Here is a 13,622-nt window from a genome sequence, read left to right as displayed (position 1 = left end):
ATATAAATATAATAAATATAATAAATATAATAAATATAATAAATATAATTTACAACGGTATTCTATAATGTCCCCACGGCAAGGTGTCGGTCGACTCAGGTACGACATACCGTTTGTCGTCGTAGGGACTTAGAGCAATTTTTGTCTCGCTGATGGTATACACTTTATGTAATTTCGATTTTATGCATGACTGCTGACGCGTCATTTCTATTTCATCATTAAGGCAACGCGTATAATCGTCGAATGTTATACTACGCGCTACGACGTTACTTTTGCCTTTTTAGTGTCCTTTTTACCGTCCACCCGCAAAGCATACATTTTTGCTCTAAGCCCGACGAATTCGGTCATTATCGCGCCGTTATTCTCATCTTTCATCAGACCTGGCACCTTTTTATTCGCGAGTGGTATACCGTACGCATTATTCGCGGCGTAGTCGCTGGTATCGAATCGAGCGATATCGCGTTTCAAATTTTCATAGACATCCTGACATTTAATTTGATAAATTAAACTGTCTGTGTCGGTGTACATTACTCTACAATTGTCACGATAGAGCGGTGACATGTATTCGTGGTGAAATTCATAAAGACATACTTTTGATATGTCGAGTATGCACATGCCAACGTAGATTGGTTTGTAGATTTTAACTTCGAGTTTGCGTAATTCAATTGCAACTAATTTTTCCGAAAATATGCTAGTACTATGAAAATTTGGTTTCGCGATCATTGCCTCCGCACCGTACCGTCCGTCCCATTTTGTTAATAATTTTACATCCACATGAATGCGCACATTTTCCATCGTCTTGCCAAATACCGCATTATTCATCAATTTATATAAATTTTATTCAAAACCGTTTTTCGCATGTGTTCTAAACTGCGTGTTGAGTTCGATGTATTTTTGCAGCCACGCTGACTGCGTGAATTGTAGTATGCGGTATATTTTTGTTATGCGTAGCCCGTGGCGCGTGCACTGCTGTAGATTACGATAGTGTATCACGTAGCGCTTCTTATCGCAAAGCGTTGCGAGGAGTTTATACTCCCGCTTGCCGGGTGGCTTATCGCGCGTCGGGCAAAACAGTAGGTCAATGTGCGCGTCATGAAGATGCTGTGGATACTCTAAATCTACTTCGAGAACATAGCCTATAGGCGAATCGAACGCGAAAGATGATACGTCAAAATTCGATATATCGTCGATCCACCGAAAATCGGCATACGGCAATGGTTGACACATTGCCCATCCGTACAAATTATTTACATCGAAATACATGAGGTACGATGAGGGTTTCGATGGGTCGTATGATTGCATGTACTTGTTATTAGCCTGTGCGTATCGGCCTGAACATTGATTAAGGCCGCCGCGTATACCTCGTTCGACAAACAACCATGTCAATGTCTGTTAATAATTCAAATTTTATATTCGTATGTTTTAACATGGCGTCCCATGTACATCCGGGGAGAGTATATTAATACGCGGGATCGAGTCCGTAACTTTTTATACAACTATCGCGAAAATTCTCAAATATATCGGCCAATAACAAGACATCAATTTTTAAATATAAATCGCTATATTCGCCTAGCGTTCGAAGGGAGAATCGGCTCCAGACGGTCTCGGCGTGCGCGTAATCACTCTCGGATACTGTGTCGCCGGTTAAGGAACTGTAAAATGAGTCGCGCGGCGGTAAACGTGTGTCTTGTAATCTGTCCACGCAGTCAATGTATTCGTACGGAAAGACGCTCTTCCGTGTCAATAAATTGAATTTTTCACTAGTTAAATTTTGATATTCCGAAAGTAAAATTTTTAGTTTTTCTTTATCCAAAAATGACGCTAATTTGTCGAGACTAGCGCTGAGAAACTTGTACGAATCGATAAAGCGTAATTTGATATAATTTTTCGAATTATTATCTTGTGTCAATCTAACAGTCTTCGAGAATGAAATGTATTTTTCCTTCGTTATCGGCAGTAATTCGATTTCCCCTTCGAACGATGTGGCTATGTCCTCGATAATAAAATGTGCGTCGTAGCCGGACAGATTGTGAAAGACTATAGGGATACAAAATGATTCGTTGTAATTTAAGTTACAATTTGAATGCGCAGGACCCCTGTACCGCCCGGGCAGGTGGCAATGATCGCGGACGCGTGTATCGTCTTCGTCAAACGGTTTTTCACAAATGTGACAATGCGTCGCGGTGCGAAATTTTAACCACTCGTCAGGCGTTAAATTTACCATGGGGACATTGGTCGTTAAAATATTTTTTACGCGAATTGCTAAATTTTTAAGCTGTTCGGCGAACCATGCGACGCAATCGACACTACGGCGGGAATTGTACGCGGACAACGAACTGTCGTACGAACACTGTACATAGTACGCGATGCTGAACACTTGATGGTGTTGATGATTTTTGGCATCTTCGGTCTTTGCCAAAACACACTCGAGGTCGGCGTACACTACAAACGGCAGCCGCTCCTTCCACGTGTAGTTGTCGAAGCTGAGCCACTTGTCATTCTCGCTCGGCAACCGAATAGCGCAGTCGTTCAATTTCCCACAATCTTCCATATGCGCCTGCAATTTATCCACCGCTCCGAAATAATGTAGGCATCTGTAAAAAATAAAAAATTTAATTAAAATATAATTTACGTGTAATAAATATATATATATATATATATATACTTACCGATCGCATATAAATTTTTTACATTTCTTTTTGCTCAGTTGTGAGCCCACGAGACGAGACAGATTTTTAATGCATGTGAAATGCCCCACTCCGTGTTCGTCCTCCACGTACAGCAGATTGACGTGCCTGTCCTTCTTTTTTTCCGAAAGACGCAACGGGACGATGTTCTCGTTCTCGATGATGTACACGTTTACGGAGATGTCGTTTGCAAGTTCGAATTTTTTAATTTGATTCACAGTCACTGGAAACTCAATGTTTTGGAGGTTCAACACTGTGGTGTAATGCGGATAGGAGGATTCTCGATCCACATGTATATCAGCGGGGTACAGAGCAGCCACCACTGACCATGCGAAACACGCATTGTCCGCTGATCGCACATTAACAACCGCTCTCTTTGTTACAATTTTTTGCGGTAATGTGATACGACATCCCGCGCGCATAAGATTATACTTGTTGATATTTACTGTCAAATCTATTATCCGCGGCAATGCCCAGCCGCTATCGCGTTCCTGGAACTCTTCTAGCGATGCTAGCGTGGGCTCAATTACGCGGCGCTCGTACCACTCGCGTACATCGGATGTGCGAAAGAGTTCAAAGTTTCTCGTGTTAATATTTTTATTGGCGCGCTTGTCACCGGACACAAATTCACCGTTGAAAACAGTGTTCACTTTTACACTGATGTGTCTCTGCAGCACATTCTCCACGTTCTCGACTACAATGTCTGCGGCATTTTCCAAAAACTGACGCGGTTCGATGTGGTCTGCGTTAATTATCGCACCGGTAAGTATACGGCTATCGAACGCTGTATCGATTTCGCGCCAAACGAGTCTTTGCGCGTTATTGCCGCCGCCACTGAATCCGCCGCCACTAGGCATGGATTCACCGACATACCGTCTCTGCAAGCGCACCTTTGCACCCTCGAGTCGCGCTATTCTCGCCACCAGAGATTGTCTATGTCCAATCGAGAGACGCGGACGCTTGGCACGGCTGCGTTCTTCCAGCTCTTCGATAAATTCTTCGCACTCTTGCAGCCATTCGAAATATTCGCCCAAGTTAGCAACTTGGCGGGAACGCTCCAACAGGTCGCGCTCAATGTTCTCCATTTTTGTAAAAAATTCACTTTTTCACACTTATTACAAAAAAACTTCTTTACACACTAAACTTTTTTTCTTGCACCTCGAATGAAGCGTGCGCTCGCCAGTGGTACTATGGCCCGGCAGCTGCATCGGTCCTCATTATATATCCCGATCATCCCTTTGTTCGTGGGGATGATGATGCAATTGTTAATTCGCGAGAAATATTTGTGTGATATCTTATCTTGGATTCGAAAACTTAAATATCGCTGATAATTCTTAGAAATACATAGATAAATTTCATTTCACCCCGTCGGATCGACACGTCGCGCAAACATGTCGCAACCTGTACGGATCAACCCGCTTGATTGTCGGCAAACCTTTTGTTCTTAGTAATTCGCAGAATTTTTATCTTATCAAATTTAGATATCCGATTGTCGGCGCTCGATCCAAGCTTGGATTTGGATTTTGCGGCAGCCATTCGCAGAATTTTTATCTTATCAAATTTAGATGAAGAAACGCAACCCCCTTAGTAATAGATATCCGATTGTCGGCGCTCGGCTTGGATTTTGCGGCAGCCATTCGCAGAATTTTTATCTTATCTTCGGAGAAAATTTATGAAAACTTAGATACCGCTCAAAGACGCCGCTTATCTTTGATACCTTACAAAGACGCCGCTTATCTTGGATTCGAAAACTTAGCTTATTTTATCTTGGATTTTCAGAGAAAATTTATGAAAACTTAGATACCGCTCAAAGACGCCGCTTATCTTATCTTATCTTGTTTATGAACATATCAAGTAACATGATCCCCTTATCTTATCTTGTTTATAAATATATCAGGTAACATGATTCCCTTATCAGGTAACATGATCCCCTTATCAGGTTATCTGATATGTTTATAAACAAAAGATAAGCTTATCTACTGATAAAACCCCCTCCCCCCCGCGTGACGTTACCCCCCTCGCCACGATTCCCCCCCCCCGCCCCTCACCCCCCCTCATTGCCCCTGGTCTAGAACCCCCCTAGTATACCTACTCACATGCACTTATGCTATAAAAAATATACACCCTGCTAACGAGAGAGGGTTGGTGGGAGCTATCTTGTGTACGAAATTAAAAAGCAAAGCAATGTTAGATTTCCAAACGCGAGACATACAGACGTATGATGAACTCAAGCGACAATTAGAACTTTCTTATCAAAGCAAGCGGAGCATTACACATCTGCAGATAGAGTTTAATTTTTTAAAACAAAAGACAAATGAAGGCGCGCAAGCTTTCGGAACGCGCGTCAATACCTTAGCTATGGAATTATACAAATCCATAACGGAGAGAAAAGATCACTCTGCCATCGAAAAGCGGATTATTCTAAGTACCATACATAAACAAGCCTTGCAAAATTTCTAAATAGGACTACGCGACGAGATACAACTGCTTATTCGTTCTCGAAATTACCAAACGCTACAGGAGACAATAACTGCCGCAACCGCCGAGGAAAAGGTAAAGGGCACAAACGCATCGCGATCAAGTTACTATACAAATCAAAATCGATATGATCAAGCGCCGTCGCGACCATCAAAAAACGCCGTGCAATGCCATAAATGCGGAAAATCGGGACACTACAAACGAGAATGTCGCAGCAGCAAATACTTGCTCCCGAAACCAGAAAGACCCTTTCGTGCGAATAACGTCGAAAAATCTTGCAACTATTGCAAAAAACGTGGGCATAACCGCGACGAGTGCTGGACTTTAAATGGACGGCCAAAAACGACAAGTCACGATAGAAAACACGGTGATAAACAATCGCGTAACGTTAACGTAACCGAGAGTCGTAAAAAGCCGAAACCGAGAAAAAGTAATACGGATTCCGAATGAAGCAGCGACGAGGACGAAAGACACGAAGAAAAGAATAAGATGACACGCGCGCTTGAATATCAGGTGGCACATGTGCGCCGAACGCCGAGAGAGAGAGCGAGTTTAAATATAATTACTCTGCCCATGCGAGAGGCAAAACACGGGATAGTAAATATGCTTTACGATTCAGGAGCTACGATTTCATTGATAAAAGTGAAACACTTAAAGGACGAGACCAAAATTTACAATGATAAAATAACCCTCGTTTGAATAACCGGTCACAATGTAAAAACAATCGGGAAAATGTACGCGGCCATTGAGTTAAACGGAAACAAGATAAAACACGCGATTTACGTCGTAAAGGATGATTTCCCGATGGAATACGACGGGATCATAGAAATCGATTTCCTCCGAAAACAGCAAGTCACGTGCGATTACAAAAAACGCGAATTACAAATCGGAAATGCCGTCCTAAAATTGCAACCGTATAACAAAATTACTTTAAAGCCGCGTAGTGAAACAATTATACAAGCGATAACAAACCATAATAAGACAGGGATCATTCGAGCCAAAAAAGCCGCTCCAGAAATCTACATCGGACGATGTTTGGTAGAAGCAAAGAATTACCAATGTCCCATCAGCGTAATTCATACAACTGATAAGCCGGTCGAGATCTACACACCCCTCGTCATCGTAGAAGACGTTTGCAAAGATAACGCGCATGAGTTATATACGATACATACAGAAGAGACTCTGAATCTATTAACGCGTGACGAACGAATCTCAAAATTATTACGCACAAAACATTTAAATAAAAAAGAAAGGAAAGCGATACAAAAAATATGCGAAGAATATAGTGACGTGTTTTATTTAAGCGGAGAACCACTGTCATGCACAGCAACACTAAAACACGAGATAAGCACGCGCGCCGATACTTCATTCGTCAATGTGAGATCTTATCGTCTTCCCGAAAAACACAAAGTAGAAGTGAACAAGCAAGTACAAGAAATGCTAAAGAATGAAATTATTAGTACAAGCATTAGCCAGTGAAATGCACCGTTATTAGTAGTGCCGAAAAAGGCTGACGCAACAGGCAAATCGCGATTAAGAGTAGTAGTCGATTTCCGGAAGTTACATGAATTAACTATAGGCGATTGATTTTTTTTGCCAAATATTACCGTTATTTTGGATCAGCTGGGAAACGCAAAGTATTTTACGACGCTCGACCTCGCATCTAGATATCACCAGATACCGATGGCTGAGCGCGACAAAAATAAGACAGCCTTCTCGACTCCCTACGGACACTACAAGTTTAATAGAATGTTGTTTGGACTTAAGAACACGCCTGCGACTTTCCAACGACTCATGAACTCGGTACTAATCGGGATACAAGGGCTCCGATGTCTCGTTTATCTCGACGACATTGTTATATACGGATTCAGTTTAGAGGATCACAACAGAAGATTCGCGGAAGTATTACAACGCCTACGGAAACACAGTCTCAAACTACAGCCTGACAAATGCAAATTTTTACGAAAAGAGGTGATATACCTTGGACATATTATTTCCGAAAACGGTATACTGCCAGATCCGTCGAAATTAGAAACGGTAAAAATTTTTTTTGACATTGCGGAAAGTAAAAGACGTACAATCGTTTATCGGACTAGCGGGTTATTATAGAAAATTTATAGAAAATTTTTCGCAAATCGCGAAACCGTTAACAAAATTAACGAAAAAAACGGAAACGTTCGAATGGAAAAATGAACAACAAATCGCGTTTGAAAAATTAAAGGAAAAATTAATGACAGCGCCAGTGCTAAAGTATCCGGACTTCAATGAAGAATTCAACGTGACTACCGATGCCTCGGACTATGCAATCGGAGCCGTATTATCACAAGGAACGGTAGGCAAGGATAGACCTATCGCATACATCAGCCGAGTATTATCTCGCGCGGAACAAAATTATAATACTACGGAAAAGAAACTATTGTCTATTGTATGGGCCGTTAAACATTTTCGACCATACATTTACGGCACAAAGTTTAAAATAATTACCGATCATAAACCATTACAATGGCTCTTCAACGTAAATGACCCCGGCTCAAAGCTAATTCGCTGGAGGTTAAAATTAGAAGAATATGATTACGAAATCATTCATAAGGCCGGACGAGCGAACGCAAACGCCGACGCACTAAGCCGGAACTTAATCCGAAACGCTGACTTGAGCGAAAGGATGGAAGAGATATGCAAAACAGAAAAAGAAGAGGAAGAAGTCGCCGATAATACAAGGAAATATTCTGAAGAGGAAAATAATCAAATACTCTAAGAATATCACGATGCACCCACGGGAGGGCATCAAGGAATCGAACGAACAATCAAAAGAATTCGATTAAATCATAACTGGCCAGGATTGACAAAAGATGTCGAACGATATATTGCAAAATGCAAATCCTGCCAAAAAAATAAGCTATCGCGCCGAACAAAAGCACCCCTCGTAATCACGGATACTCCGAATAAACCATTCGAAAAATGTGCATTAGATATTCTCGAATCTCTAACAGTTACCACTAACGGAAACAAATATCTGTTAACATTTTAGGATAGCCTGACAAAACTCAGTAAAGCGATACCGATTGCAAATCAGGAAGCAAATACCGTCGCGAAAGAATTCGTTACGAAAATAATTTTTGTACACGGCATTCCCGAGAAAATTTTAACGGACCAAGGCACAAATTTCATGAGCAAAGTATTTAAGGGTGGAGTTCCGAATAGGTGAACCCTCCGATTTTTTTGAAACTACACTATTTTTTGTATTTTTGAACGCTGATTACGAATATGATAATGAAAATTTGCGACTAGGTCATTTTCAAGATCAAAACTCAAAAAAACTGACAACAATATAATTTTTTAGACAATATTTTAATAAATATTAATATAAAAAAAAAAAATTGTTTCAAATAAAAGTTGTAGTTCTTGTAAAAATACATCATTTATGTCCTATAAATTTTTTGCGTAAAACTGATAGTTTTCGAAAAAAATTAGATAAGAAAAACCCTCTCAAACATTAATATATTCTTCGTTCTCAGCCGAACCCGGAGTCAACGAGGTTTGCGTGGAACCTCGCTCTGCGTGGAAAGTTGCAAACCCATGTGGAATCTCGCTTCGCGTGGAAAAGTATATGCGTGGAATCAGTGAGTTCCGCTCTCCTGCGGGGGGCTCCACTACCGTAAAACCAGACAAATAGATTTGCGTGGAACCTCGCTCTGCGTGGAAAGTTGCAAACCCATGTGGAATCTCGCTTCGCGTGGAAAAGTATATGCGTGGAATCAGTGGGTTCCACCCTCTGCGGGGGGCTCTATTACTGTAAAACTAGACAAATAGGTTTGCGTGAAACCTCGCTCTGCGTGGAAAGTTGCAAACCCATGTGGAATCTCGCTTTGTGTGAAAAAGTATATGCGTGAAATCAGTGGGTTCTGCGCTCCTGCGGGGGGCCCCACTACCGAAAAACTAGACAAATAGGTTTGCGTGAAACCTCGCTCTGCGTGGAAAGTTGTAAACCTATGTGGAATCTCGCTTCGTGTGGAAAAGTATATGCGTGGAATCAGTGGGTTCCACCCCCTGCGGGGGGCTCCACTACCGAAAAACTAGACAAATAGGTTTGCGTGGAACCTCGCTCTGCGTGGAAAGTTGCAAACCCAAGTGGAATCTCGCTTCGCGTGGAAAAGTATATGCGTGGAATCAGTGGGTTCCACCCCCTGCGAGGGGCTTCACTACCGTAAAACTAGACAAATAGGTTTGCGTGGAACCTCGCTCTGCGTGGAAAGTTGCAAACTCATGTGGAATCTCGCTTTGTGTGGAAAAGTATATGCGTGGAATCAGTGGGTTCCGCCCTCCTGCGGGGGGCTCCACTACCGAAAAACTAGACAAATAGGTTTGCGTGGAACCTCGCTCTGCGTGGAAAGTTGTAAACCTATGTGGAATCTCGCTTTGTGTGGAAAAGTATATGCGTGGAATCAGTGGGTTCCGCCCTCCTGCGGGGAGCTCCACTACCGAAAAACTAGACAAATAGATTTGCGTGGAACCTCGCTCTGCGTGGAAAGTTGTAAACCTATGTGGAATCTCGCTTCGTGTGGAAAAATATATGCGTGAAATCAGTGGGTTTCGCTCCCCTGCGAGGGGCTCCACTATCGAAAAACTAGACAAATAGGTTTGCGTGAAACCTCACTCTACGTGGAAAGTTGTAAACCCATGTGGAATCGTATATGTATTGCAAAGTACATGCTTAGATGGGAGAACAGATAAGATTTAGATTTCATCGTTTTTGTTGAAAACTATCATTTGTACGGTAAAAATTAATAGGACGTAAAATGTTTTTCTCTGTAAGATCTAAAACTTTTGTCTAAAATATTTATCATAATTTGTCGTATTTACTGAAATAACTGTTAAAAACTATAATTTTTATGGGTTTTTCTTGATTTTCACTATGAAAATGAAAGGTGCGCCAATTTTCACTATAATGTTCGTAATCAGCGCATCAAAATACGTAAAAGTACTGAGTTTCAAAAAATCAGAGAAGAGCACTTTTCGGAACTTTACCCGCCGTTTTTAGTCTTTAACATCGATTTTCTCAAAAACTTTCAATTTTACGCAAAAAATTTATAGGACATAAATGATGTATTTTTACAAGAACTACAACTTTTATTTAAAACATTTTTTTTTTTATTAATATTTATCAAAATAATGTCTAAAAAGTTATATTGTTGTCAGTTTTTTTGAGTTTTGACCTTGAAAATGACCTAGTCGCAAATTTTCATTATCATATTCGTAATCAGCGTTCAAAAATACAAAAAATAGTGTAGTTTCAAAAAAATCGGAGGGTTCACCTATTCGGAACTCCACCCTTAAATACTTTGCTCATGAAATTTGTGCCTTGGTCCGTTAAAATGTTCTCGGGAATGCCGTGTTCAAAAATTATTTTTGTAACGAATTCTTTCGCGACGGTATTTGCTTCCTGATTTGCAATCGGTATCGCTTTACTGAGTCTTGTCAGGCTATCCTGAAATGTTAACAGATATTTGTTTCCGTTAGTGGTAACTGTTAGAGATTCGAGAATATTTAATGCACATTTTTTGAATGGTTTATTCGGAGCATCCGTGATTACGAGAAGTGCTTTTGTTCGGCGCGATAGCTTATTTTTTTGGCAGGATTTGCATTTTGCAATATATCGTTCGACATCTTTTGTCAATCCTGGCCAGTTATGATTTAATCGAATTCTTTTGATTGTTCGTTCGATTCCTTGATGCCCTCCCGTGGGTGCATCGTGATATTCGTAGAGTATTTGATTATTTTCCTCTTCAGAATATTTCCTTGTATTATCGGCGACTTCTTCCTCTTCTTTTTCTGTTTTGCATATCTCTTCCATCCTTTCGCTCAAGTCAGCGTTTCGGATTAAGTTCCGGCTTAGTGCGTCGGCGTTTGCGTTCGCTCGTCCGGCCTTATGAATGATTTCGTAATCATATTCTTCTAATTTTAACCTCCAGCGAATTAGCTTTGAGCCGGGGTCATTTACGTTGAAGAGCCATAGTAATAGTTTATGATCGGTAATTATTTTAAATTTTGTGCCGTAAATGTATGGTCGAAAATGTTTAACGGCCCATACAATTGACAATAGTTTCTTTTCCGTAGTATTATAATTTTGTTCCGCGCGAGATAATACTCGGCTAACGTATGCGATAGGTCTATTTTTGCCTACCGTTCCTTGTGATAATACGGCTCCGATTGCATAGTCCGAGGCATCGGTCACATTGAATTCTTTATTGAAGTCCGGATACTTTAGCACTGGCGCTGTCATTAATTTTTCCTCTAATTTTTCAAACGCGATTTGTTGTTCATTTTTTCATTCAAACGTTTCCGTTTTTTTCGTTAATTTTGTTAACGGTTTCGCGATTTGCGAAAAATTTTTGATAATAACCCGCTAGTCCGATAAACGATTGTACGTCTTTTAATTTCCGCGGTGTCGAAAAATTTTTTACCGCCTCTAATTTCGACGGATCTGGCAGTATACCGTTTTCGGAAATAATATGTCCAAGGTATATCACCTCTTTTCGTAAAAATTTGCATTTGTCAGGCTGTAGTGTGAGACTGTGTTTCCGTAGGCGTTGTAATACTTCCGCGTATCTTCTGTTGTGATCCTCTAAACTGAATCCGTATATAACAATGTCGTTGAGATAAACGAGACATCGGAGCCCTTGTATCCCGATTAGCATCGAGTTCATGAGTCGTTGGAAAGTCGCAGGCGTGTTCTAAAGTCCAAACAACATTCTATTAAACTCGTAGAATCCGTAGGGAGTCGAGAAGGCTGTCTTATTTTTGTTGCGCTTAGCCATCGGTATCTGGTGATATCTAGATGCGAGGTCGAGCATCGTAAAATACTTCGCGTTTCCCAGCTGATCCAAAATAACGGTAATATTTGGCAGTGGAAATCAATCGCCTATAGGTAATTCATGTAACTTCCGGAAATCGACTACTACTCTTAATCGTGATTTGCCTGTTGCGTCAGCCTTTTTCGGCACTATTAATAACGGTGCATTTCACTGGCTAATGCTTGTACTAATAAGTTCATCCTTTAGCATTTCTTGTACTTGCTTGTTTACTTCTACTTTGTGTTTTTCGGGAAGACGATAAGGTCTCACATTGACGGATGAGGTATCGGCGCGCGTGCTTATCTCGTGTTTTAGTGTTGCTGTGCATGACAGTGGTTCTCCGCTTAAATAAAACACGTCACTATATTCTTCGCATATTTTTTGTATCGCTTTCCTTTCTTCTTTATTTAAATGTTTTGTGCGTAATAATTGTCAGATTCGTTCGTCACGCGTTAATAGTTTTGGAGTCTCGTCTGTATGTATCGTATATAACTCATGCGCGTTATCTTCGCAAACGTCTTCTACGGTTACGAGGGGTGTGTAGATCTCGACCGGCTTATCAGTTGTATGAATTAAGCTGATGGGACATTGGTAATTCTTCGGTTGTACCAAACATTGTCCGATGTAGATTCCTGGAGCGGCTTCTTTGGCTCGAATGATCCCTGTCTTATTATGGTTTGCTATCACTTGTATAATTGTTTCACTACGCGGCTTTAAAGTAATTTTGTTATACGGTTGCAATTTTAGGACGGCATTTCCGATTTGTAATTCGCGTTTTTTGTAATCGCACGTGACTTGCTGTTTTCGGAGGAAATCGATTTCTATGATCCCGTCGTATTCCATCGGGAAATCATCCTTTACGACGTAAATCGCGTGTTTTATCTTGTTTCCGTTTAACTCAATGGCCGCGTACATTTTCCCGATTGTTTTTACATTGTGACCGGTTATTCAAACGAGGGTTATTTTATCATAGTAAACGGTCTCACCCTTTAAGTGTTTCACTTTTATCAATGAAATCGTAGTTCCCGAATCGTAAAGCATATTTATTTTTCCGTGTTTTGCCTTTCGCATGGGCAGAGTAATTATATTTAAACTCGCTCTCTCTCTCGGCGTTCGGCGCACGTGTGTCACCTGATATTCGAGCGTGCGAGTCTTCTTAATCTTATCTCCGCGCTCTCCGTCTTTATCGCTGCTACGTTCGGAATCGGAATTTTTCTCCTGCCGGATTCTTTGATTATCTATTTTATTAATACTTCGCGGGTTTTTTTGATCCTCTGGTTTGTTCCGTGGGGGCGTCTTATTTTTCTATCGCCCGTTTAACTCCCAACATTCTTTGCGGTTATATCCACGCTTCTTGCAATAATTGCAAAATTTTTCGATGGCGGATACGCGGGAGGATTTTTCCGGTTTCGGCAGGACGTTGATCTTGCTACAACAGTTTCGTTCGTAATGTCCGGGTTTTCCGCATCTATAACATTGTGATGACCCACTAGTGGTCGTCACTAAATACGCCGGGCCGACGCGCCGAGCCGACCATCCGCCGGTCGCGTGATTCATCTCTTCCGGGGGATGCACGCCACGCGCAAAGAAGCGCGTGGGGGAACAT

At 41.2% G+C, this 13,622-nt stretch overlaps 1 protein-coding gene across 1 annotated transcript; it reads right to left on the bottom strand.

Moving 5' to 3' along the window:
• Positions 1 to 2,665: 2,665 nt before the first annotated feature.
• Positions 2,666 to 3,772, bottom strand: LOC146721066 (uncharacterized). The gene has a single exon (XM_085487475.1). The coding sequence runs from the start codon at positions 3,770 to 3,772 to the stop codon at positions 2,666 to 2,668; it is 1,107 nt and encodes a 368-aa protein (XP_085343601.1).
• Positions 3,773 to 13,622: the final 9,850 nt, after the last annotated feature.

The sequence above is a fragment of the Nylanderia fulva genome, unplaced genomic scaffold (genome assembly GCF_048542155.1).
Source record: "Nylanderia fulva isolate GAGA-0341 unplaced genomic scaffold, ASM4854215v1 Scaffold56, whole genome shotgun sequence".
NCBI classification, from domain to species: Eukaryota; Metazoa; Arthropoda; class Insecta; order Hymenoptera; family Formicidae; genus Nylanderia; species Nylanderia fulva.
Note: the sequence above shows the minus strand (reverse complement) of the source record. Positions and strands in the feature narration are given on the sequence as shown.

Excerpts from the sequence above, each read along its gene's own strand:
- LOC146721066 (XM_085487475.1), bottom strand. The coding sequence starts at position 3,772 with ATGGAGAACATTGAGCGCGACCTGTTGGAGCGTTCCCGCCAAGTTGCT.